The sequence below is a fragment of the Azolla caroliniana genome, unplaced genomic scaffold (genome assembly GCF_043228905.1).
Source record: "Azolla caroliniana isolate FFs.n. ecotype wild unplaced genomic scaffold, voAzoCaro1.0.p SCAF_2, whole genome shotgun sequence".
Classification (NCBI taxonomy): domain Eukaryota; kingdom Viridiplantae; phylum Streptophyta; class Polypodiopsida; order Salviniales; family Salviniaceae; genus Azolla; species Azolla caroliniana.
The window spans coordinates 9,895,496-9,921,165 of record NW_028230437.1 but is presented as its reverse complement, the minus strand read 5'-3'; the positions used below and the strand labels follow the sequence as shown (position 1 = coordinate 9,921,165).

Genomic DNA, 25,670 nt, shown 5'->3' with positions numbered 1-25,670 from the left:
CATGAAGGAAGCTATAAAAATAGTGACCATAATTCATCATAAACTCATAAATTATAATATATATCTTCTGCCTAGTCCAAAGGCTAATACATCATCACCAAAGAATGAGTTTCAACATATTTATATATGCTACACATTCTTATCTTTTCCTTCGCCTGTGCCCTTTTCCCAATGAATTTTTGTTTGTATCAAGATTTTAACTAATTAATCTGTGTTTAATTTTATAGTTTGTGGGCAAGGCTTGCGATCCAATCGTCTTGTTCGTAGAATCAACATATAGATCACCTTGCACTTCAAACATCTCCACACCAAACACTTAAAAAGCTAATTCACATGCTATTTGTGACTTTCCTAGTTCTATACTGATATCAACAAAAATGTCTCTCAATCTACTTATTCAACAATAACACACTAGGTGGAACCAATACAATGGAAATCATTTTAAAAAAAGTTATAAAACACCCAACAAGTTATTTTGTGCTATACACCAAGTGGAACCAATACAATAGAAATACTAAAGAGGAGGTTGTAGAAATCTAAGCTACTTCAAAATCAAATATGCATTATCATAATCCTCATTATTTCGTAGAGATATTTCAAAGTGTAAAACAATCAAATATAAAGAAGTTAAATACCAAAATGTGAAGAGTTAATTTTCTATCTGGTTATTATTGTGGTTGTGCAATGGTTATTATTGTGAAATGTGTAAATACCAATATGCCTTGGGCCGAGTGTTCTACACCAAGTGAATGCATGAGTGTTCCCTTGGAAATATCACAAAGACCAGAACCATAGCAAGCATGATGAAGTAAAAAAGGAAATAGCTCTTTAATACAATTAATCAAGAAGTTTTGGGCACATGGATTTTGCAAATCGAAATCTAGCATGGTTTCTCAAACCAAAGGCATATAGGTTTACGACGGCATCCATTTGTGAATTTCAATAAACAAACAAACATGTAGATTAACTTGCATTACAAATAAAATATCATTCTCAATCTTGAATGTCATTTCATTACATGTTTTCATTTCTTATACAAAACAAGGTTCTGTGCTCGATCTAGAGTCAAATAAAAGGTTCCCTTTTATTTGACATAGAGATCGAATCTAAAAAAATTTAAGATAATCTATAACATAATATAAAGCATTGTGCCTAGATTTAGATATAGAATCAGGTTTGGGCCTAGGAGTGGAAATTGGAAGGAGTGGAAGTGGGTATAGATCTCCACATCAAGGAACTTGACACAACAAGACTATCAAGTGTGCCACTAAAGAAGGGTGACATCTCTACCTCGAGGCATTGAGAGATCGATGAATTTGAAGTCAAAGGTTCTAGAAGCTTAGAACACGAAGGCGAGCTTGAGCCGTCGGAGCAATTCATTAGGCTTTGAAGACAATCAGTGAGGAACGAGGCATTGTCATCGCCGTTGTTATAATTGTATTTGTTATGGTTGTTGTTGTAGGGTGAGGTTGCAAAGGCCTCCAAGAGATCTTTGTCCGGGGGGCTACACAAGATGTGAGACGAACAAGGCTGAATATCGGGTGCATTCACATGTGTGATGGAGGGTAGGCAATCATGTTGGGGGGGGTTCATGGGGTGTGAAAATTGGACTGAAGGGAGCTTCTCATCTTGGGGGCGGTTCATGTGGGTTACTTGGTACAAAGGCACGTGCTCCGCTAAGGGTGTGTTCTTGTGGTATGCATTGGCCGATAGTAAGCATTCATCTCGGGGGCAGTTGATACGATGGGGTGTTTGGACTGAAGGGAGCTCTTGTTGGATTGCATTCACATGGATGGGTTGATGAGGAGGCATATGCAAGTGGGAGAAGAATTGGAGTTGGTGTGGTGCACCGAAAGGCGGCGGGGGCGAACGTAAGCCCTCTAGGGATTTCACATGCTCACATTGGCCTAATGTCACATCTTCTTGGAGGGGGGGTTTCACAAGCATGGAGCTAGTAGGGATCCATGCAAGGGGTTGGGGGTCTTCATTCGTGAAGACGACGGAGGTGTTCACGTGTGTGGTCGAACTGGTTCGAGTGGTGCTCTTATTATCTCCATTGCTACCTCCGGCCGTGATGGATGAGCAAGCGGATGATGAAGACGGTGACATTGGGTTCGGGTTCGGATTTGGATTCGGGTTTAGTATTAAGCTAAGGCTTGGATTTAGGTCATGGGTCGGGTTCGAGGGTGTGACCGCGGACGACCTCGCACGTTTCACCGCGTCTTCGATGCCTTGTTGGCGTTTCAATCGCTTGAGCCGGACATTCCAGAAGTTCTTGACGCTATTGTCGGTTCGGCCTGGAAGCTACAATGGAATGGAAGAGGGGGGGGGGGGGTTGTTTGTTTGTTTGTTTTCTACCACAATTGCAAGAAGTAAGAAATAAAATGCATGATTCCATCCCAATCCCAAACCACAATGAAGCAACAAAGCAAAGTAGGGTTTTTGAGGAGAAGCACAAGCACTGGGCAGTAAGAAATGGCATTGGCATTGGCATTGTGAGGGCATAATAAAAACGTAAATTAGGGTTCCATGACGATGACCATGAATGAAGAAAGAAGAAGAATGCAGACTGATGCTGTACATACATACATACATACATACATACATACATACAAGAGCAGGCATGGAAGGAAGCATTCATATATATATATATATATATATATAGAACACATAGTAGTACCATGTCTGCGATCTTGGACCATTGGTTGCCGTAGAGGGCGACACCGCGGGTGACAAGCAATTGCTCGGCAGGTGTGAAGGGGCCCTTGCGCAGGCCAAGGCGGAGCTGGTTGCGGTATCGCATCCGGCAGCTTTTGCCGCCGCGGCGGAGGCCCGGGAACAGGAGGTGCGCATTGTTCCAGTTTGCATCGCCATATCTCTCCACGAATTCCAGCAGTAGGGCATCCTCACACGGCGTCCAAGACCCCTTCTTCACCACGCCACTCCACGATGACGCCGCCGCCGCCGCCGCTATACACCTATTGCTATTGATATTGGTATTTGCCGGTTTCTGGTCGAGGCTGGAAGAAACCCTACTACTACTACTAGTACTACTACTACTCACAACCAAACTCTCCTCTTCTACGCTACTCTTCGCCATAGCCACCTTACCTCCTTTTCTTCTCCCTGATAATCCAAAATCTCTCTCCCTCTACAATATACATACATACATACATACATTAATTTTGCACACACATATATGTATGTATGTATGTCTTCTCCTTCTCTCTCTCTCTCTCTCTCTCCCCTATATGCCTTCTTCACACATATACATCTTCTTTATGTATGCCTGTTTTTTTTTTCTGCCTCCCCCTTCTACTGTTTCTCGGTAATATGTTTGACATGTATCTTCCTTCCCTTTTGTCCCTCTTCTCTCCTGTTCCTCTATAGTAGTACACTGTGCATATGCATATATGCATATATATATTATTTCTCAGCTTGGAGTGGACTACAGAGGGTTCACTGTCATTCTCTCTCTCTCTCTGCTAAATTTTTCTGTGTTCCTGTTGATTCAGGTCTTTCTTTTTCTGACTCAGCAGAAAAGAGGAGTTCCTTATGGCCATGATCATCTCCATCTGTGTGAGCTGCTTGCTCATTTATACATAATCATTGCATCTCTCTCTCTCGCTCTCTCTCTCTCTCTCTCTCTCTCTCTTCTGCCCCTTCTTCTGTCTCTCTCTGACTCCTCCCAATATGTATCTGTAGCTACATTTAGAAAATTCAATTGAAACATTAAAAGCATAGAATACAAAAGAAATGGGAATTTGAGTCTCGTCTTCTCTGTTTTTTTGTTTCTACTTCAAATGTCAAAAACACAAAGAAGAGAAAGGTTAGTTTTTTCCTTTCTTTTTCTTGTTTCATTACGCATTTATTTAATTTGAATTCTTTTTGCTGATATTTTGTTTTCAAAGCAAAACGGAAAATTAAAATAAATAATAAGCAAACAAAAACAAAAGGTTCTTAATTCCGTCCCCACTCGATAACCAAGAGGACAAGAAAGAGTTTTAAAGAAAAAACAAATGCGTTTTTTGTTTTTCTTATTGGAGAAAACCGGTTCCCAAAAAACAAAAAGCAAATTTAGATTTAAAATTTTGCTTTCTCGGAAAGCGCAGAATATACACATATCAAGAGAGTGAATAATGATGATGATGTGCATTTGACTGACAAAAAGAAGCTGAGTTCTCACAAGAGTCCATCTGCCTACCTACCTACACACGTCCTTTGGTCATACCCCACCGTCTCCCCCAAGGATCCCGAATTCAGCATCGACTATATCATGATTCACGAATTCACATGAAACTTCAGTTTATTTTTTGTTCCTCATGCTAACATGTCAAGAGACTCCATTTCAATAAATTCGGCAATATCCATGAGGTCTTTAATCTAAATCTACCGAGTTTTTGGACATATCTTGAAATTTAGACCTTAAAATAGGTGAATGCAAATTACACCGAAACTAGGAAGGAGTTTCCGGGGAGTTGTCAAACTTCGATGACTTATCTAAGCTGGATGGGTCCTCAAACTTTGATGAATTTGTACACTTGGTGAGTTTGTTGAAGTAATGTTTTGTTGAGAACTGAACTCAACTTCCCATAGAGATAGTGTTTACGCTAGCCAGTGGACATCATACTAGGCTAGTTTTGTAATTAGTAGAAAGGGCATTTGCCCTAGACTAGTTGGTATTTAAACCAACTCTTTGTAACTTAGTTACTGTTGGATGTAATTTTGTTTTTCACTAGTATAGCTTCTTGTTCTAAGCCCCCTCCCTCTTTCTCTCGCTGTCTTGCCTTACATGCACTCACACACACACAGAGCTCACTTCCGTTGCACAACACTACCTACGTCTCTCTTTATTTACATGGTATCAGAGTGTGTGGTTTTCTGATCGAGTTTATTCAACTGACTTGCGCTTCACACCGACGATCAACAGAACCGGTTCAAGCAACAGAGAAGTAATCGACATCATGAACACTCACATGGGAAGCGCTCTTCCCACAGAGAAGCTCGATAGGACAAACTTCGCATCTTGGGAGTACAAGATGCATCAATACCTTGTTGGACAAGGTTATAAGAGCTATATCAAGGGAGTTCATGAAACACAACCGAACCCAACACACGCCAACTACCCAGCCTGGGAGTAGGCCGCAAGCCATGTGTTGTATTGCCTTGCATCATGTGTCCATGATCACATGCTCGACTATATTTGAGAGGTGAAAACGCTGAAAGAAGCTTGGGGCAATCTCAAGAAGATTTTTGCGTCCAACACGGTTGCACGAAAGCTCCAACTTCGTCAGGAGCTCAATAACATGCAACAAAGGGACATGTCAATCACCAGCTATACCTTGAAGATTAAGGAGCTATGTGATGCCCTCGGGTCAATCAATGTCATCATCAATGATGACGAGATGGTGCAAATTTGCCTTGGCGGCGTGGCACCATGATTTGGCACGATTAGATTGACCATCTTGCAAGGGAGAACCCTCCCTCCTTTTTCAACCTTCAGTCGATACTATTACAGATCCTTTAGTACGCGCTTCAGTCATACGGCTTCGCATGCAACGACTGCCGTGCCTTTGTATTCAGCCTCTGTGCTTGACAGTGCGACTATCGGTTGCTTCTTGCTGCTCCACAAGATCGCTCCGCTACCGAGGGAGAAGACATATCCGGATGTCGATCGTCTATCATCCTTATCCGGCCCAATCCGCGTCTGTGTACCCTTCAAGTCGAATAAGTGTATTCAACTTGTACATAATGTCATAATCCATCGTATCACTGACACACCGAAGTATCCTCTTAGCGCAAGATGGAGATTTCGTGGGTTTTGCATGAATTGGCTAAGTAGGCCGAGAGAATAGCTGAGGTTCGATCGTGTGATGGTTAGGTAGATGAGGTTGCCGATTAGTTGGCGATACTGAGTTGGCTTGCACTCGGTTGTGTCAGAATCGACATCGAGATTGAGATTACGGTCAAGAGGAGTAGACATAGGTTTGCACTCGGTCATTCCGAACTTGTAGAGTAAGTTGAGAACGTAGTGCCGTTGAGAGATCAGGATCCCGACTAGTGTCCAAATTACTTCAATGCCAAGAAAGTAATGGAGCTCTTGCATATCTTTCATTTCAAATCTGCCAAATAGGAGTGATTTCATTGTATTGACTTCGGCTAGATTTAGTCCTCCGATCACCAAATCATCCATGTATAGGATGATGAAAACTGGGTTCTCATTTTAGATGTACAGGGAGTTGTCCGATTTCAACATTCGAAATCCGATTTGGTGAAGATACTACGTGATCTTCGAATGCCAAGCACGTGGTGCTTGCTTAAGACCGTAGATCAGCTTCTTGAGTCTGCACATGGCTTTTGGATGAGTACGTGATTCAAAGCCAGGTGGTTGTACCATGTACACCTCCGCCTCCAATTCGCCTTGAAGAAAGGCGTTCTTGACGTCCATTTGGTGGAGGTGCCACCCTTTCACTGTTGCGAGTGCGATCACGGTTCGCACCGTTGTCATCTTTGCCACTGGGGCAAATGTCTCTTCGTAGTCCACTCCCTATGTTTGTGCGTATCCTTTCGCTACGAGTCGTGCTTTGAAGCGATTTACGGAGTTGTTGGCATTGTGTTTCACTTTGTAAATTCATCTATATCCAATCGCTTTCTTGTGCGGAGACTGAGGAACGAGATCCCATGTCTCGTTTTGGCATAAGGCTTGCACCGAATGTGGCTGTCTTTGCCGGACCCCATACATCTGAATGTACAACGTCTAGGTCCCCTTTGCTCACATTCCGCACTTTTGGAAATGGATGTCGGCGTTGCTTTCCGAACTGGCATGCCTTGCATACGCCCACAATGTCCTTCTTGGTAAAGTTTGGGAGTCCGATTACGACTCCTTTTGATTGCATATTTTGGGGTTTGATGTGGCCAATTCACTTGTGCCATAGTTTCAAGTCAATTTCGACTTTTTATGCCATTAACAAACATAGCGGACTTCCCCTCGCTCGACTCAAGGATAAACATTTGACCTTCTCGACGGCCATGAGTTACGACTCGATCGTCTTTTTCAATGAAGCATCCGTCAATGTTGAATCGTACTTGCATGCCTTGTTCGACAATCTGGCCGACCGAGACCAGGTTTTTCGTGATGGTTGGGACATGTAGGACGTTTTTGAGGTAGGTTTGTTTGCCGTTGTTTCCAAATGGGACGTTCCTGATATGCCGTATTGAATGAGTTGTGTCTCGCCTGTTTCGACATATTCGGGCCGTTCGGTCTTTCATAATTCTCAGAACCAATCTTCATGAGATGTCATATGATTGGACGCTCCCGAGTCAACGAACCATACATTATCTGAGGGCATGGTGCTTGTTTCACCTTGTGTTGCCATTGAGTGCGCTTTGTACCTCATCATGAACATTCCGCTACGATCATTGTAGTCAGAATTCAATGCGTAATTTGTGAGTTGTCGACTGGTCGAAACGAAGTCTCACTTCTTCTTTGGGCACTCCTCTTCGTAGTGGCCGAGTTTTCCGCAATACTCGCATTCGATCGGGCTGTTACTTAGTCTAGTAGGATGGCTCCCCCTTCTTTTGGACGCTCCACCTCGCACGTTTGACGCGTCTTGTCGGTAGTAGAAGTTGTTTTCACGGGGTTGCTCTTGGTTGTGTTGGCCTTGTCCGAATCGGCCTCTATTTCCTCGACCTTGTCCTCTTCCTCCATTGAGGTTCGAATAGAGCATCTGACCATCATGTGAGTTGTTCCTTTGTCGAACATGATTTTCTTCAACCAACAATATCGACTGGAGATCAAAGAAGGAGGGAGGATTCTCTCTCAAGAGAACGATCGACCTTATTGCGCTGAATCAAGGTGCCAAGCCTTCGCGGCATATTTGCACCATTTCTTCATTGTCAATGATGACATTAATCAACCCGAGGGCATCGCACAACTCCTTGATCTGCCGATTGACATGTCCCTCTATTGAATACTATTTAGCTCCTATCGGAGTTGGAGCTTACGTGCAGCCGTGCTGGCTACGAAAATCTTCGTGAGATTGCCCCATGCCTCTTTCTGTGTTTTCGACTCCCGAATGTAGCCGAGCATGTGATCATGAACGCATGATACAAGGCAGTACAACACACGGCTCACGGCCTGTTCCCAAGTTGGGTTGGGTTGCGTTCATGGTTGTTAGGTACGTTAGGTACGGTACTGATACCATACGTATTTAACGTATTAATACGGGTATAGTACCTCCCAATTTTAAAATACGTTAAATACGTTTTTTAGTATGTTAAATACCTATAAAATACATAAAATACGTATAGTACATTAAATACGTTAAATACTTCTAGAATTTGAAATTTATTTACTTTCTTAAAAAATATTTGTAATATTGTATTATTGTAACCGTGTATATGCAATGTAACGAAGCATTCCATGGCTGTAGTTGCATCGGCAAATCGAGCAAATATGAGAATCAAAAGGATACAAATCAACAAATCAAATAGATATTTGTTAGGTAAAAAAAAACCCAAACTTGTTGGGCATTTACAACAACAGCCAAGGCCACGAAGCAAAAACTGTATATCCCTCACATGATTGAGGGAATTCACATGATGAGTCATGACAAGCTAAAATTCTACAAAAAAAATCGTACTTTTGACAAAAACAACACTTTGACAAGAAGTGCAACATACCTATTGAAGAAAAGACCACATCTTTTGATTTGGAAAAAACCTTCAGAACACATAATATCAAATATTTGAGATACACTTACATTGCATTTTGTCAAAGAAATAGAATGCATTGTAGGAACAAAATTTAGAAAAAAACCTTAACAACACATAACATCAGATATTTGACTTCTAAGAACACATAACTTGAACTATGTCCAAGACTCCAATGTATCAAAATGGGCTTAGATCAAAGAAAAGTAACATATGGCTATTGAGCTTAGTAATAATGTATAGAAATCAGAAATATTAGTCATTAGATCTCGTCCTCATCACAATCACCATCTTCATCATCAGATTCAGTGTTAGTTGATGACATCAACATAGGTTCTTCGTCAGTAAGATCATCATAATTTGTATGAATTGCTTCTTCTATTCCATTGACATTATCTTGATCATTTGGTGGTAAAGAAGCAAATGTACTTGATCTTGTTATTCTCCTATTACAAGAAGACCGCTCATCCTCTCTTCTTGGCCTCTGCCTCCGTATTCGATCAATAGGGACTCTATCGCTTGATGTTGTCGTATGTGATCTTGTCATGCTCCTTGTCCTTCTTCTCATGCTCATTGTTTCTTGAAAATAAGTTTCATCGAATTCTCTATCCATATCATTCTCGTGGCTAATAGATGGAATATTAGGAGTATTAGAGACATCTATCTCATTTGGATTCACCTGCAAACAAGTTTATAAAAGCTTAACGAAATTTGAGGAATGTAAATTATAAGAAGTGAATAAAACAATACCTGCATTCGAGATGCATTCACAGTCTCAAACTTGCGAACTAGCCTTAAGTTCTCTCGCACATATACCAATCGTTCAAGTTGTGCTACCTTTAGTCTGTTTCTATTTTTTGTATGTGCGAGAGCATGTGCATTCCAATTCCTTTCTGCTGCCCCAGAAGAGCAATCCTAATAGAAAACAAAATATGAAATAAAAGGTAGTACACAAAAGTGCAGTATTTTAGAACTTAACTATAAAATTGATCATTTTTTCAAAACTTGACACTTACTTGGGATAATATGCGGACAACTAATGCTTGGAGCTTTGGAGTTCTTCCACCAAAATTTTCCCACCATGTGACTAGCGTCATCATAGATATCTCTTCACGTGCTAATGCATAGCTAAATGTCCCTGTACCATTTCGATATTCATGCAATTCACAAAATAAGATATCACATTCAAGTGTCGAGTACAATTTTTCTGTATAGCTCATCCATGCATCCATTAACTCGGGGTTAATAAATGTAGCCTCCTCTCTCCACATCGGATGCAGCAAATGAGCTACAAGGTGGATCGGCCTCTTGAACTATTTCCATCGTATGTCAAATAACTTCAAAACATCTTCGTACCTAAAAGGGTATTAGTAATTACAAAATGATCTGATCTTAAAACATGAGAAAACATTTGGAGGTTTAATGCTAGGAAACCATAAAAAATTAAAATAAATATGAAATTTACTTGGATTTGTGGGGGATGTTTTCTTCCACTCCTTTTGCTAAAACATCTTTGCTTCTTCGCATAAACTCATATAACAAACCAATAGTGGATCCCTCCCTATCAGTAAGTCGTAAAACACTATACAATGGTGCCATTAGGGTCAAAACAACTTGAAACGAGGACTCAGTTGTAGGATCAAGGATGTAGTTCTTTACATTCATGGCATCTGGCTTATTGCAATTTGACCAAGACCTCCACATGTCACTCACCACTGTTTTCTCAAGAGGATACCAAACTTTGAGCAAATGTTGTATGACAAGGTACATCACACCAAACCTTGTCTTAGAAGGTCTCAAGATGGCGAGGTTACTGTGAGCAGAATTTTTTTTCCTAGCATTCCTCTTCTTGCAAAAAAAACGTACGATATTATTTGCTTTCAACATAATACTTTTCATCCAAGGCAGCTGACCAATGTCCTCCAAAAGTAGATCCAAAGAATGGGTTGCACATGGAGTCCAAACAATATTAGGGAACTCTGATTCTAGCAAAGACCCCATGCAGACACAACTAGATGCATTGTCTGAAATGACTTGGACCATATTTTCCTTACCAACTTCTCTAATTGCCTCTGAAATTCTTTCAGCTAACCAAGAGCTATCAACTGTTGGTGTTGTATTAGCATGACTACAATCAATGGACTTGAGGAACATTGTCCCATAACAAGATGATACGAGGACATTTACAAGTTGCCTATGAGAAACATCAACCCATCCATCTGTTAATATAGAACAACCATACTTGGGCCATAATCCTTTTACCCTTTCTAACTTTGCTTGCAAGGATATAACCTCATTTTTCAAGCCGTTCGTCCTCATGTAATTATATATGACTCCATTATGTTTCTCTCCAATTGTAGAGAAAGCTTCTAACATGTTCCGCCAACATGGTGTTTTTAATAGATTAAATGACAAATTTGCTTCAATGATACATCTCACCTCCATAACGTTTGCATGTTGTTTCCTTTGCATTTGTAACACATGTCCTTTACGCAACGGTTGTTGTTTCACTATAATTGCTGGTGGATATGGTTGGCGACTACCACCACCCATACATGACATGCTTTGACTTTCATCAACAAAGGTAGACGAGCATGAGGTAGAAACACCTAAAAGAAAAATAAATTCAAGATAAATAATTTACAATTATTTAAACATTAGTAATCAAGACACCTATTGTAGGCTTGTGTCTATACCTTGTTCATGCATGTTGAATGAGTCGATCTCTGCTACTATATCTTCTTCTTCGCCAATTGCTTGGCTTCCACAATTACCATACAAAGTTGTAAGGTCAATCAACATTTCCTTGGGGACATTGGTACATTTCGTTACTCCATGGCTAGGTTTTCCAATTAAATGAGCAATCATTCGTGTTGCTGACCCATGCATATGTTTATTGCAAAATTTACAATTCCAACTCCTATTTCCTGTTTGACTTCTTACGACATTGAGGCAACATGTATCCCAATATTTGTTCTTAATGGGCGGCATTTTCCTTCTTTATTTTCTACAAATCAATAAAATTGAGATATTGAAAATGGAAAATAATGCACAAAAAGAGGAGCAAGATTATATGAATGCATTAAAGCAAATCGAAGAACTGAAAACTTTGAATAGATCAACCTTCAGGGAGGATGAGGATTATACTACTTTAAATAAGCAACTACAGGATACTCAAGAGTATCTTTTATTCATAGAAAGCAAATACAAGAAAATGTTACAATTAAGGACATGTATAAAAACAGAAAATTCAACTCTTTTGGAAGCTAAAAAGGAAGCAAAAATTACCATAACTTAACTAAAGAGCCTTAATGCTTAACGTAATAACGACATGCATAAAAGCAAAAATTCAACAAGTTTGGAAGCCAAAAGGGAAGTAGAATTTGGTCAAGAAATCCATCTTGAAGATGTACAGAAAGGGTTCGATGAAGATCTATTTATTCATAGTGCTTTGCTAGATATGTATGTCAAATGTGAATCTATAGTGGAAGTGCAAAATGTTTTCAACCGAATGTCCAACCGAGATGTGGTATTATGGACAAATGTGGATCTATAGTGGAAGTGCAAAATGTTTTAAACCGAATGTCCAACCGGATCCATCTTGAAGATGTACAGAAAGGGTTCAATGAAGATTAATTTATTCATAGTGCTTTGCTAGATATGTATGTCAAATGTGGATCTATAGTGGAAGTGCAAAATGTTTTCAACCGAATGTCCAACCGAGATGTGGTATTATGGACAACATTGATTGCATGATATGCTGAGCATGGACCCGTTGAGGATGCACTGAAAAGCTTTGAAAAGATACAAGATGAGGGGATACTTATTACTACCAAACACTTTCACCTTTTCTTGTGTCTTAAAGGAATGCTCTCATTGGAGGGTTTGTTGAGTATAGAACTACTGAGAAAGCATTAGATTCTTTCGATAAAATGCAAGTTGATGGAATCTTTCCGGATGCATATACATTGCCCATGTCCTAAAAGTGTGCGGTTTATTAGGGCCTACAGATAAAGGACACACCATGTATATGGAGGCTGTATTGAAAGGGTTCTAGCAAGTGCACATTTATTCATACCCATCACATTCAAAAGCAAACAACCAAAACCATGATATTCCAAAAAATGAGTAGTTGTTAACAAAAATAAATATGCATTGCAAATGATACAAAATGGGACATCATTAAAAAAGGACCAAGCACTTTTCCCATGACACGAAATTGAGATCTTCAATGTTTTTGGAATCCAATGTCATTTATAGTAACATGGAAAGTAAATTAGAATGATCAATTTCTGAAATGAATTCAAATGGGATACAACCACTAAAATCAATAAGCAAAGGATTAGCTAATGCTACAAATTGTGAAAGATTTTGAACACATTGTCTACATGTATACATACATGTTTGAGTTTCAACACATGGTTCCTATAATATTTGATCTCAACACTTGCAAAGAGGAGAGTTTTATTGCATGACGTCAATTACAATTGTCTACCAATTTGTTACTTGTATAGATGCATTATTGTGGAATAGATAGATTGCTGGACACAAGCATACGTAAACTAGATCAACTAAAAATTAAATCTCCCTTGTCATTTGGTATTATCATACAACTTGACATTGGAATACAACAAAATGGGAGGTATACTTAATCATAAAAAATAAAAGAAAGAAACATATTCACCAACCTGATTTTATTTTCTTCTTGTTCTTCTTGTTGTTCTTGTTGTTCTTGTTGTTCTTGTTGTTGTTGTTGTTCTTCTTGTTGTTCTTCTTCTTCTAGTGCTTCTTCTTCTTCTTCTTCTTCTTCTTCTTCTTCTTCTTCTTCTTCTGCTTTTTCTGCTTCTTCTTCTTCTTCTAGTGCTTCTTCTTCTGCTTTTTCTGTTTCTTCTTCTTCTTCTTCTAGTGCTTCTTCTTCTGCTTTTTCTGTTTCTTCTTCTTCTTCTTCTTCTTCTTCTTCTTCTTCTTCGTCTATTCTGTCCGTCTTTCTTCCTTCCTTCTATTTTACTAAAGTTGTTCTTTTCTTTTGCTTTCTTTAGGGTTTTACTCACATTTTCTATAAATACGTACTATACGTATTTTTTTTAAAGGTACGTTAAATACCATATTAGACGAATGTATATGACATTTGAATGAACAACTTTGACGTATGGTACGTACTATACAAATAAGAAGGTATTATACGTATTGATACGTTAAATACGTGTACGTAAACAACGTTGGTTGCGTTTCATGGGCACTTTCAATATAGCTCCAATAGCCTTGTCCGACAAGATATTGATGCATCTTGTACTCCCAAGATGCAAAGTTTGTTCAATCTAGCTTCTCTGTAGGAAGAGCGCTTCCCGTCTGAGTGTTCATGATTTCGATTTCTTCTCTATTGGTTGAACTGGTTCTGATGATCGTTGATGTTGTGATCATAGCACAGTTGAGTGAGTTTGATCAAATAACCAAACGCTCTGATACCATGTAAAGAATGGAGAGAGATTTAGTGTAGCGGAATATGACTCTGTGTGTGCAGGTAAGACACGCGGAGAGAGAGAGAGAGAGAGAGAGAGAGAGAGAGAGAGAGAGAGAGAGAGAGAGAGAGAGAGAGAGAGAGAGAGAGAGAGAGAGAGAGAGAGAGAGAGAGAGAAACTGTATATTACTTCCAACAACAACTAGGTTACAAAGGGTTGGTTTAAATACCAACTAGGCTAGGGCAAGTGCCCTTTCAACTATTTACAAAACTAGCCTGGTGTGTCCATGAGCTAGTGTGAAACCTATCTCTATGGGAAGTTGAGTTCGACTCTCAACACCTCTCTTTCGGGAACGGTTGTCGATATTGTGTTCGGAATTGACAGGCTTCACATACACTTGTCATCTCCTTTTCGGTAAAATCCAGGAGTTCTGTTTGTGTCAGCTTTACAACATTGGCATACATTGCCGATTTCATCTCGTGAGAGTCGAGGATGAACATTCGGCCTTCTCTTTGACCGCGAGTGATAATTCGGCCTTCCTTTTCAATGAAGCACCCTCCATCGTTAAACCGAACTTGCATGCCGTGTTCCACGATCTGGCCGACTGAGACCAGATTCTTCATTACTGTTGGAACATACAATACATTTTTGATGTAGGTCTGGTTGCCCTCTTCGTCGAATGGGACATTGCCAACATGCTTAATGGGGTGTATTGTGTCATCCCCAATTTCAACATAGCCGGGTCAATTGGGTTTTTGGAGTTCTCAAAACCAATCTGCATGAGACGACATGTGATTTGACGCACCTAAATCGACAAACCAAACATCTTTGGTATTGGAGGTGTTGGTCGAGCATGATTTTGTCATCAAGTTCGCTCTATGTCGCATCAAGAACATTCGGCCACGATCGTCGTAGTCGGAATTTGAGGCGTAATTAGTGAGTTGTCGGCTTGTGAATGCTGTATCACTTTTCTTTTTTCGACACTCTGCCACAATATCCGCACTCGATGGAGTTGTTCTGTTGGCTGGGTCCGGCATGATTGCTCCCCCTTCTACCCGAGGCTCCTCCTCATGGGTTCGTGACATCTTGTCGATAGTAGAAGTTATGCTCATGGGACTGCCCTTGGTTGTTGTGTCGGCCTTGCCCAAATCGGCCTCTTTTGCCATGACCTTGTCCTCTTCCTCCATCCGAGTTTGAATAGATCATGTGTCCTTCTTGCATATTGCTCTTTGTTCAGACGTGATTTTCTTCCACCAGTAACATTGATTGGAGATTGAAGGAGGGAGGATTCTCTCTCACGATAACGGCCGACCTTATTGCACCGAACCTAGGTGCCAAGCCTCTAAGACATATCTACACCATTTCATCTTTGTCAATGCTAATATTGATCGATCCAAGGGCATCACACAACTCGTTGATCTTCAAGATGTAGTTGCCGATTGTCATGTCCCTCTGTTGAATACCGTTCAACTCCTGATGGAATTAAAGCTTGTGAGAAGTGATATTGGCCGCGAAGATTTTCTTTAGATTCCCCACGCCTCCTTCGGCATTTTTGCCTCTTGAATGTAGCCAAGCATGTGATCATGTACGCATAATGCAAGGCAGTATAGCACATAACTCGCAGCCTGCTCCTAGGTTGGGTAGTCGGTGTGTGTCGGCGTTGGGTTGCATTTCTTGTGCTCCCTCAATATAGCCCCAATAGCCTTGGCTGACAAGGTATTGGTGCATCTTTTACACCCAAGATGCAAAGTTGTTTCTATCGAGCTTCCTGGTAGGAAGAGCGCTTCCCATTTGAGTGTTCATTGTCGAACTTCTTCTTCTTCTTCTCTTTGATACAAAATGTGGAGGTTGTTGCTACAGTGATCACCCGATTCTTTCCGAACGTGGGATTGGGCACAACACACACATGGGCAATGGGCTTCGATCAAGCTACCACGTGCTCTGATACCATGTAAAGAATTGATAGTGATTCTGTGCAGCGGAAGAACTATGTGTGTGTGTGTGAGAGAGAGAGAGAGAGGGAGAGAGAGTGAGAGCTCAAGATTATATAAAACTATATTACGAGGGAAACAAGAACAACCAACAGTTACAAATAAGGTGGGAAGGTGCTTATATAGTCACCTTCTCTCTATAATCTCTTTCTACAACCACCTCTTAACTAAAGGGAGGTGGAAACTTAACTACACTACATATGTGTCATAGAACTATAAGATTCTATGACACACTAGTTACTATAGTAGGTGGTGGGGTGTTCACACACTAGGGTGTGTTCCGACACTAGGGAAGTTGAGTTTTATTCTCAACATATGTGTTGAGAGACAAGCTCAACATCGGCCAGATCGGCTAAAGAAGCCGAGGACCGGATCGGTTGGGACTGATCGGTTAGGCCGAGTGCGTAAACCGGGAGGCCGTTAGGAAAGATATTCCGTGAGGAATATATTTGGGAGTTAGTGTAGGAGCTCTTAAAGAGCATTGAAGTACGGTCAGTACTTCTGTCAGTCCTTCGAGGACTTGTATAAAAGTGTTCATGGAACACACATATGTATAGAGTGTGGTGAATAGAGATTGGGTTGTTATTGAATATAGTTCGTTTGCTTTCTCTCTCTCTCTCTCTCTCTCTCTCTCTCTCTCTCTTCCGCGTATACTGTGTAAGCTCTAGCTCTCCATTAAACCTGAGTTTCCTTCCTTCTGTTCGGTCTTAATACTTGCTTCCGCACGCTACTTTCTACATGGTATCAGAGCGCGAGGGTTGAGAACCTCTCTGCAGCCGACACAGCTTGACGAAGAAGAACAAGAAGAACGATGGATAGAGGCATGGCGAACTCGCTTCCAACAGAGAAGCTCGACAGAACCAACTATGCGTCTTGGTCTTACAAGATGCACTAGTACCTGCTCGGGCACGGCTACTGGAGTTATGTCGAAGGAGCTAATGACGCGGCAACCGAATCGACACACAGAGACTTCCCGTCGTGGGAGCAATCGGCGAGCAGGGTATTGTACTGCTTCGTGTCGTGTGTGGGCGAACAGCTATTGAGCTATGTTCGGGATGCAAAGACGCCGAAGGGTGCGTGGGAAAATCTGAAGAAGATTTTCGCTGCGAGCACCACAGCCAGGAAGCTTTAGCTCCGACAGGAGTTGAGCAACCTACGACAACGCGACTTGTCGGTGGCGGACTATACCTCGAAGATCAAGGATATCTGCGACTCCCTCACCTCCATAGAGGTGAACATCGAGGAGAGCGAGATGGTCCAGATCTATCTTGGAGGTTTGGCGTCGAAGTTCGGAGTGTTCCGAACGGCTGTGTGTACCCGGGAGAATACGCTGTCCTTTTTCGACTTACAGTCAATGCTCCTGGTAGAGGAGAACCACGCGGGTGCGTCTACAAGCACGCACGCCGACAGTAGAATGTTGTACACGGAGGGAGATAGGCCCCGTGGACGTGGAGGACGAGGCAAGTCGGCGCGCAATGGAGGCGGCCGACGAGATCAAGGAAGAAGGCACCGAAGTGATGCCGACAGCAACTCCAGCACGTCAAACCACATGACGAGCCATAAGGAGTGGTTCTCGTACCTTGAAAAACCGATACAACCTGGAGTAGTCGCAACTGGAGACGACACTTCGCATCCGATCGCGAATGTCGGAGAAGTTCCCCTTAGCCATGTCGGGCAGAAAGGGAAACTCATGAACGTGCTGCACGTTCCGACAATCACGAAGAACTTGGTCTCGGTCGGACAGATCGTCGACCAAGGGATGGAGGTTCGGTTTACACACCTCGGGTGCTTCATTGAGGAAGAAGGCCGTGTGATTGCGCAAGGGCGCAGAGACGGGAGGATGTTCATCCTCGACTCCACTGACGGTGGCACCGCAATGTTCGCGAAGGGACAAAAACCCAGTTGGACATTGACTTGTGGCACAAGCGGATAGGCCACATCAACTACCAACGGCTTCAAGATCTGCAATCGAAACAGGTAGTGTTCGGATTGCCCAAATTTAGTGGCCGAAAGGCACAAATTTGTGAAGCCTGCCAGCTCGAGAAGCAACACCGACTTCCTTTCCCCAACGAGCGAAACCGAAGCCGGAACAAGCTCGACCTTATACACTCCGATGTGTGGGGGCCGGCACAAAACGTTAGTCTTGGCGGGAGCCGATATTTCGTCTCCTTCATCGACGACCACACGCGGCACACGTGGATCTACCTCATTGAGAGGAAGAGCGAAGTCTTCGACTGTTTCCGGGACCTCAAAGGGTTCGTGGAAACGGACACGGGACGAAAGATCAGGTGCCTGCGGTCGGATGGCGGGAAAGAGTACTTTTCTGGTCAATTCAACGGTTACCTACAACAAATGGGAATTCGCCGCGAATTCAGTTGTAGATACACGCCGGAGCAGAACGGCGTGGCCGAGAGGAAGAATCGGTTAGTTGTGGAAGCGGCACGGGCAATGTTGGAGGAGAAGAGATTGCCCAAGTTCTACTGGGCCGAGGCGGTGAGGACCGCGGTATACATCCAGAACCGGATCGGAGACAAAGTGTCAGCGCACGAGCTGTATTTCGGAACGAAGCCGAACTTGCGACACTTGAGGGTGTTCGGTAGCATTGCGTATGTGCATGTACCGAAGGAGAAAAGGAGGAAGCTGGACGCAAAGGCCGAGAAATGCATCTTGGTCGGTTACTCGGACAAGCAGAAGGGTTATAAGTGCTATAACCCTCGCACCAAACAAGCGCGTGTTAGCCGCGACGTTGTGTTTGACGAGTCCGCGTCCTGGTACCAGCCCCCGACTCCGAACCCTGACTCCAAGCCGAGTTCTGACGATGAGGTCAACGAGGCCGAGCTGCCTCCGGGTGAGCCCGAAATCGAGACCCGCGAAGAGAGTCCGATTTCGCTCCGTTTAAGTGGACCGATTGGACGACTGAGTCGGTACGACCAGTCTGATGAAGAGCCGGCGAGTAGTGGAGACTCGGCCGTGCATTCCCCGCGCAGGAAGCCAAGGAGACGGCTTACGCGCAAAGAGAAAGGGAAGAAGAAGGTATCGGATTTTGGCACGGATAGGAACGAGTCAGACCGACGCGAGTCCGACTCCGAGGGAACCGGTGACGGGTCTTTAAAGGTAAAGTCTGCGTCGACCGAGAAGGCCTCGACATCGGCTAATGTGAGATTACGCCGATCTACCCTCCAGAAGAACGATGTCTTGCGGTTCAGATACAACGAGTACATGGCACATCATTATGCGTACATGACCCGTGTAGCGGAAGTGCGTGAGCCAGAGAGCTACGCAGAAGCGGCTAAAGACGCGAATTGGCGTGCCGCGATGGAGGAAGAGATGCACGCATTGGCGGAGAACGAGACATGGGACCTGGTTGACACACCAAAAGGGGTAAAACCGATCGGGTGTAGGTGGGTGTACAAGGTCAAGTACAACACCGATGGCTCGGTCAACTGGTACAAGGCTCGGCTAGTGGCAAAGGGCTACGTGCAGAAACACGACATCGACTACGATGAGACATTTGCGCCGGTCGTGAAAATGACGACTGTCCGTGTTTTGCTCGCAATAGCCGCGGCCAAGGGGTGGCACCTATATCAAATGGATGTAAAAAATGCGTTCCTGCAAGGTGACCTTGAGGAACAAGTGTACATGGTATAGCCCCCCAGATTTCACTCCGGAACAAACTCCTCGGCAGTATGCCGACTGAAGAAGTCCCTTTACGGATTGAAGCAAGCCCCGCATGCCTGGAACGCGAAGATCACGCAACAACTGCGTCGGATGGGCTTCGTCACGTCAAAATCAGACTCTTCCCTGTTCATTCGGAAAGGTCGACTCGGACCGGTTAGTATTTTACTATATGTTGATGACTTGGTCATCACCGGCGTCGACCTAGGTGAAATCGACCGTGTGAAGCTCCAGCTTGCGGCATCGTTCGACATGAAGGATCTGGGGGACCTTCATTACTTCCTCGGGATCGAAGTGATCTGTACGCCCGAAGGCATATTGATCAGCCAATGTCATTACGTGCTGGGTATGCTCTTCATATTCGGGATGGCCGACTGTAAGTCCGTCTTGACTCCTCTGGACAGAACCGTCAAGCTTCGTCCCAACACGGGAAAGGTATGCGACCCGACGAGGTTCCGACAAATTGTCGGAAGCCTCATATACTTGACCATCACCCGACCCGACCTCAGTTATCCGGTCGGGGTGATCAGTCAGTTCATGGCGTGACCTACCGAGGAGCACCTTCAGTGTGCGCAACGCGTACTGCAGTACATAAGCGGTACTAAGGACCGTGGACTGCTATATCGGACCGGTGAAGCCGCGCGGTTAGTCGGCTACACCGATGCTAACTGGGCTGGCAATGCCGCTGATCGCCGATCCACGTCCGGATACGCGTTCTCCCTCGGGAGTGCCGCAATCGCGTGGAGCAGTAAGAAGCAGCCGACAGTTGCATTGTCGAGCACCGAAGCTGAGTACCGAGGAGCGGCTGTCGCAACATGCGAAGCCATATGGTTGAAGCGGCTACTTAAGGACCTGCAAGAGGAGGTGTCAGATCCGACGACGATCTACTGCGACAACCTCAGCAGCATGCAGCTCGCGAAAAACCCCGTTTTCCATGCACGGACCAAGCACATTGAGGTGGACTACCATTTCGTCCATGAGTGTGTCCTTTCCGGTGAAGTCGAACTTTAGTACGTTCCGACGGATCGGCAGATTGCCGACATCTTCACCAAGCCTCTTGGTCTGGACAAGTTGCGGCAATTCTTGGGTGCGCTCGGATTGCGTCACCTCGACGTGCCGAACTTGAGGGGGAGAACAGTCCCGAACGACCAAGCAAGGCAGCAGGAAAGGAGCGGAGACTGGGACAATGAGTCGGTTCTCGAGTTCGACTTCGGATTGGCTGAAGAAGCCGAGGGCAGACCCGCGGAAAAATCCGAAATCGGACATAAGGGGAGCAGCCGAAGGAGAGAGACGAAGCCAACCACGAATTGGGAAGATGACGCCATCGAGGGCGAGAAGACCGAAGACGAGTTGGAGACAGCCAACTCAGACGAGAGCGAAAACCTATCGGAGGTAGCCGAGTCGGTTTGGATGTTTGATTCAGACACGCTGAATCAACCGAGGCCCAAGCGGAAGAAAAGGCAGTAGAAGAAGCGTCAACACCGCAACAGCAGGAGAGCTGATGAGGGCCACATGAGCAGACAAGCCGACCGGAAGGGTCGAAGTGCGCGAAGTCGAACAGGTCGAGGAGCGCAAGCGAGGCGTGAAGCCAGGAGGAACCGGAGCTGTGAGCCCGAGGATCCCGAAGATCCTCGAGTTGAGCTTGAGGGGAAGTGTTGAGAGACAAGCTCAACATAGGCCGGATCGACTGAAGAAGCCGAGGACCGGATCTGTTGGGACCGATCGGTTAGGCCGAGTGTGTAAACCGGGAGGCCGTTAGGAAAGATATTCTGTGAGGAATATATTTTGGAGTTAGTGTAGGAGCTCTTAAAGAGCATTGAAGTACGGTCAATACTTCTGTCAGTCCTTCGAGGACTTGTATAAAAGTGTTCATGGAACACACATATGTATAGAGTGTGGTGAATAGAGATTGGGTTGTTATTGAATATAGTTCGTCTGCTTTCTCTCTCTCTCTCTCTCTCTCTCTCTCTCTCTCTCTCTCTCCCGTGTATACTGTGTAAGCTCTAGCTCTCCATTAAACCTGAGTTTCCTTCCTTCTGTTCGGTCTTAATACTTGCTTCCGCACGCTACTTTCTACAATATGACCATAGCTAACTAGCTATTGCCAATAGCTAACTACCTATTATCAGCTAATTAGCTACCACAATAGCTAATTAACTACATCAGAATATGATCATAGCTAATTAGCTACTAGAAATAGCTAACTAGCTACTGGTAATAGCTCATTAGCTACTTGTAATGGCTAATTAGCTATTGGTAATAACTAATTAGCTACTAGTTATAGCTAACTAGCTATTATCACCTAATTAGCTACAACCGTTGCTAATTAGCATCAAAATATGACCATAGCTAATTAGCTATTGGTAATAGCTAACTACCTATTATCAACTAATTAGCTACATCAGAATATCATCATAGCTAGTTAGCTATTAGCTATTGGTAATAGCTAATTAGCTATTGGCAATAGCTCATTAGCTACTTGTAATAGCTAATTAGCTACTGGTAATAACTAATTAGCTATTGGCAATAGCTAACTAGCTATTATCAGCTAATTAGCTACAATTGTTAGCTAATTAGCATCATAATATGACCATAACTAACTAGCTACTGGTAATAGCTAAATAGCTATTACCAATAACTAACTAGCTATTATCAGCTAATTGGCTACCACTATATCTAATTAGCTACATTAGATAGCATTAGAATACTCATTGGACTCCCTTTTTATTACGTAGGTAGATTTATTTATTAGGTTTAAGCGAATGCATCCAAATATCAAAGTTCAACTACAAACATTTGAGTCTCTTAAGCTACACTTTGTGAGACGCTTAAAGGATTGATACACAAGTTGTTGCATTTACCATGTACAAATGGGTTTTCTCAAGGATTCTATTAATTTACTACGTTACCATAGCTCCTCCCTAGAAGATGCAGTCTGCACTTGTGAGTGCCCAATTTTTCGATCTAGCCTGCAAGAGTACTATAAATCATCAAAGCATGTTATCTCTTCCATGAGTAGTCTTTTAGATTTAGTATTGTGTCCGCGAGAATTAGAGGCTATATTCCACAGTTATAAATGTGTCATGGGTTTATGTCAAGATTGTGGACCTAGTAGATTTACGTGCTGTCCAAAGAGTTGAATAGTGAAATATTAATCTTTGTCAAGTTATTTGAGTATGTGGACACCACTTTCGAAGGAAAGGTATGTAAAGGAAAGGATCTAGTTAGGAAGTCGCTTAAACCAAGGGATTTGGCATCTCTATTTGTAGTATCTCTAGAAAGTTCATTAAACACAACTTCATTTATTCATGGCAGGCCCATAACTTTAAGACTTGCATATCTTATTTTCCAAATGATGTAGTAGTCTCAGTAGTATATACTTTCAAGCATTAGAATGAAATTCAATCCATGCATTGGTGTTCAGTGCAAGTAACCATTTTTGTGCACATAACATATTTTCGAGTTTCAAGTGATGTTAAGAAAGTAGTTCATTTTTTTATTTCTGATGATAAGAAGCATGATACCTTATTTGTCCAACTTTGTTTTAAGGTACATTGACAATGATTATTACGTCAACATTTGGAGCTTACTCAACATTGGGTCTGGTTTGACGGAGTTGCATCACAATTCAAGGTTAGATGTCCATTTTATTTTGTTGGGAGGTATCTTTCTATAACAGGTTTGGAGATGAGATGGATTTTTTTTGCGACTGTCCATGGTAAAGGTGAACATGATGGAGCAGGTGCAGTTGTAAAGCGGGCACTTACCCATGAACAGCTAAAGGCAGATGGTGTGCATATGAATTGTGCAGCACATGTAGTCAAAATTTTAAGAACTAATATGTCAACGAGTGCAACTAGTGTTTATTCCTCACAGGTTCGAGATATCAAATGTGTATTTTGGGAAGTGAGGATAGATGAAGTAAATATGGAGAAGACATGGGAGTGTCAAGGAATTCCCGAATTGTGATCTCTCCATGTTGTTCGAGGTTATTCTAGGTTGGATGGTCATTGTATTGCAGTTAGAGAATTAACTTGTTTTTGTTTCCATTGTGTGTAGGGAAATTGGAGGTATTGTTTAAACAAAGCATATATTCAAATTTGGGAGTACCATGCATTGAATGATAAGGAAGCGGCTGATGGAGAAATAGAAAACAATGCGGACTTCACATATCAGGGACGTGGAGATACTCTCAGTGACATCATAAAAGTTGGGGATAATTTCGTTGTAAATGCAGAAGAAGGAAATTAAGAGGGTGCTAATTTCTATATATTGAAGTGCACAGTTTGTAAACAATGTGCAACGCAGAATATTGTAGATGCTTGGGGAAATTTGTATCTGTCGGGACATTCTACATCGAAGGTATTTTTTATGCAAGACTAGATGATTATGATTATGTGTATGGGCTTTTAGAAGAAAAGCAAGTTGCATACATGTACTCTCATTTGGTCAGGTGCATTAACGTCCCGATGTCGCAATACAATAACTGCTCAGATTTATACATAGTTAGTTCTAATGTAAAGTGGATCATACCAGTTTTCTTGTAAAGTGGACAAAGTAATTGTATTGCAAAAAAAAAACAGTTTAATAAAATCGTTTGAATGTCTTCTTTCTATTCTTGTTTCTTAATAAAATCATTTGCGAGTCTTCTTTTTTATATACAGTCTTCTTTTTGTTCTTGTTTCTTAATAAAATCGTGGTCAGTCTGTTAAATGCAACTTTCATTTTTAGTGTCTGTTAAATGTGTATTGATTGACAATTTTACTTATTGCAACTTTTAGTTTTAGTGTCTATTCAATGTGCATAATGACGATTATACTTTCTGGAATACATTTTGGCAATGGTTTTTTTACTCTCAAGTGAACCATTTGCCATTATGAGAACAACCAGTAGCATGAAATCAGAAATCAACGACCTATTTTAGAATTACATAGTGGAAATTTTACTCAAAACAAGGGATTTAATTATTCATTGATTAATTTGTCATCAAATTATATATTTATAATACACCATTGGCAATTTCTACAAACCGCTTATAAACAACTAACCATTGGCAATCTACATTATAGATTGGCAGTAGCTAATTAGCTACATCTTAGCTAGTTAGCTACTATATTTAAGTAAGTTGTAGCTAATTAGCCACCACACTTTATACTGCTTAGCTAATTAGCTGCTACACTTTATATTGCTTACCTAATTAGTTACGTGGTAGCTAATTAGCTACTACACTACAGAACCACAATAGTTAATTAACTAACACACTTTATACTGCTTAACTAATTAGTTGCTACACTTTATACTACTTTGCTACTTAGCTACTACACTACAGAACCAGAAAAGCTAATTAACTACCACACTTTATAAATTGTAGCTAATTAGCTAAGTTGTAACTAATTAGGTGCTTCAGTACAAAACCACAATAGCTAATTAACTACCACATTTTATATTGTTTAGCTAATAAGCTACTACACTTTATACTACTTAGCTAATTACCTACGTTGTAGTTAATTAGCTACTACACAATTGAACCACAATAGCTAATTAGCTACCACACTTTATATTGCTTAGCTAATTAGCTAAGTTGTAACTAATTAGCTACTACACTATAGAGACAAGCAACAAATTTACCTGTCTGTTTTCTCCACTCATCACGGAGAGTTGTATTGCAATCCCCCAAATATACTGTAGTAGTGTGAAAAGCATATGTAAAACAAGCGATACGATATGTGTGTTGGCATGGTCGTAGGTGTACTAATAGGGTAGCCGTTTTGTCCTCTATGCCTAAGCCGCAAGAGATGCAATGTGCTTGAACAATCAATATATTCTTGCTTGG

At 42.1% G+C, this 25,670-nt stretch overlaps 1 protein-coding gene and 1 pseudogene across 1 annotated transcript; both read right to left on the bottom strand.

The window, feature by feature from the left end:
- Nucleotides 1–985: 985 nt before the first annotated feature.
- Nucleotides 986–3,174, bottom strand: LOC147867335 (uncharacterized). The gene is made up of 2 exons (XM_087339596.1): nucleotides 2,681–3,174; nucleotides 986–2,304 (listed from the first exon to the last, which is right to left on the bottom strand). The coding sequence occupies exons 1-2, from the start codon at nucleotides 3,098–3,100 to the stop codon at nucleotides 1,183–1,185; spliced, it is 1,542 nt and encodes a 513-aa protein (XP_087195722.1). The 5' UTR covers nucleotides 3,101–3,174; the 3' UTR covers nucleotides 986–1,182.
- A 5,800-nt stretch (nucleotides 3,175–8,974) lies between these two features.
- LOC147867334 (uncharacterized) lies at nucleotides 8,975–11,046 on the bottom strand (annotated as a pseudogene).
- Nucleotides 11,047–25,670: the final 14,624 nt, after the last annotated feature.

Coding starts and splice junctions, on each gene's coding strand:
- LOC147867335 (XM_087339596.1), bottom strand. CDS start 3,100: ATGGCGAAGAGTAGCGTAGAAGAGGAGAGTTTGGTTGTGAGTAGTAGT. Junction 2,305..2,680: donor GGTCCAAGATCGCAGACATG/GTACTACTATGT, acceptor ATTCCATTGTAG/CTTCCAGGCCGAACCGACAA.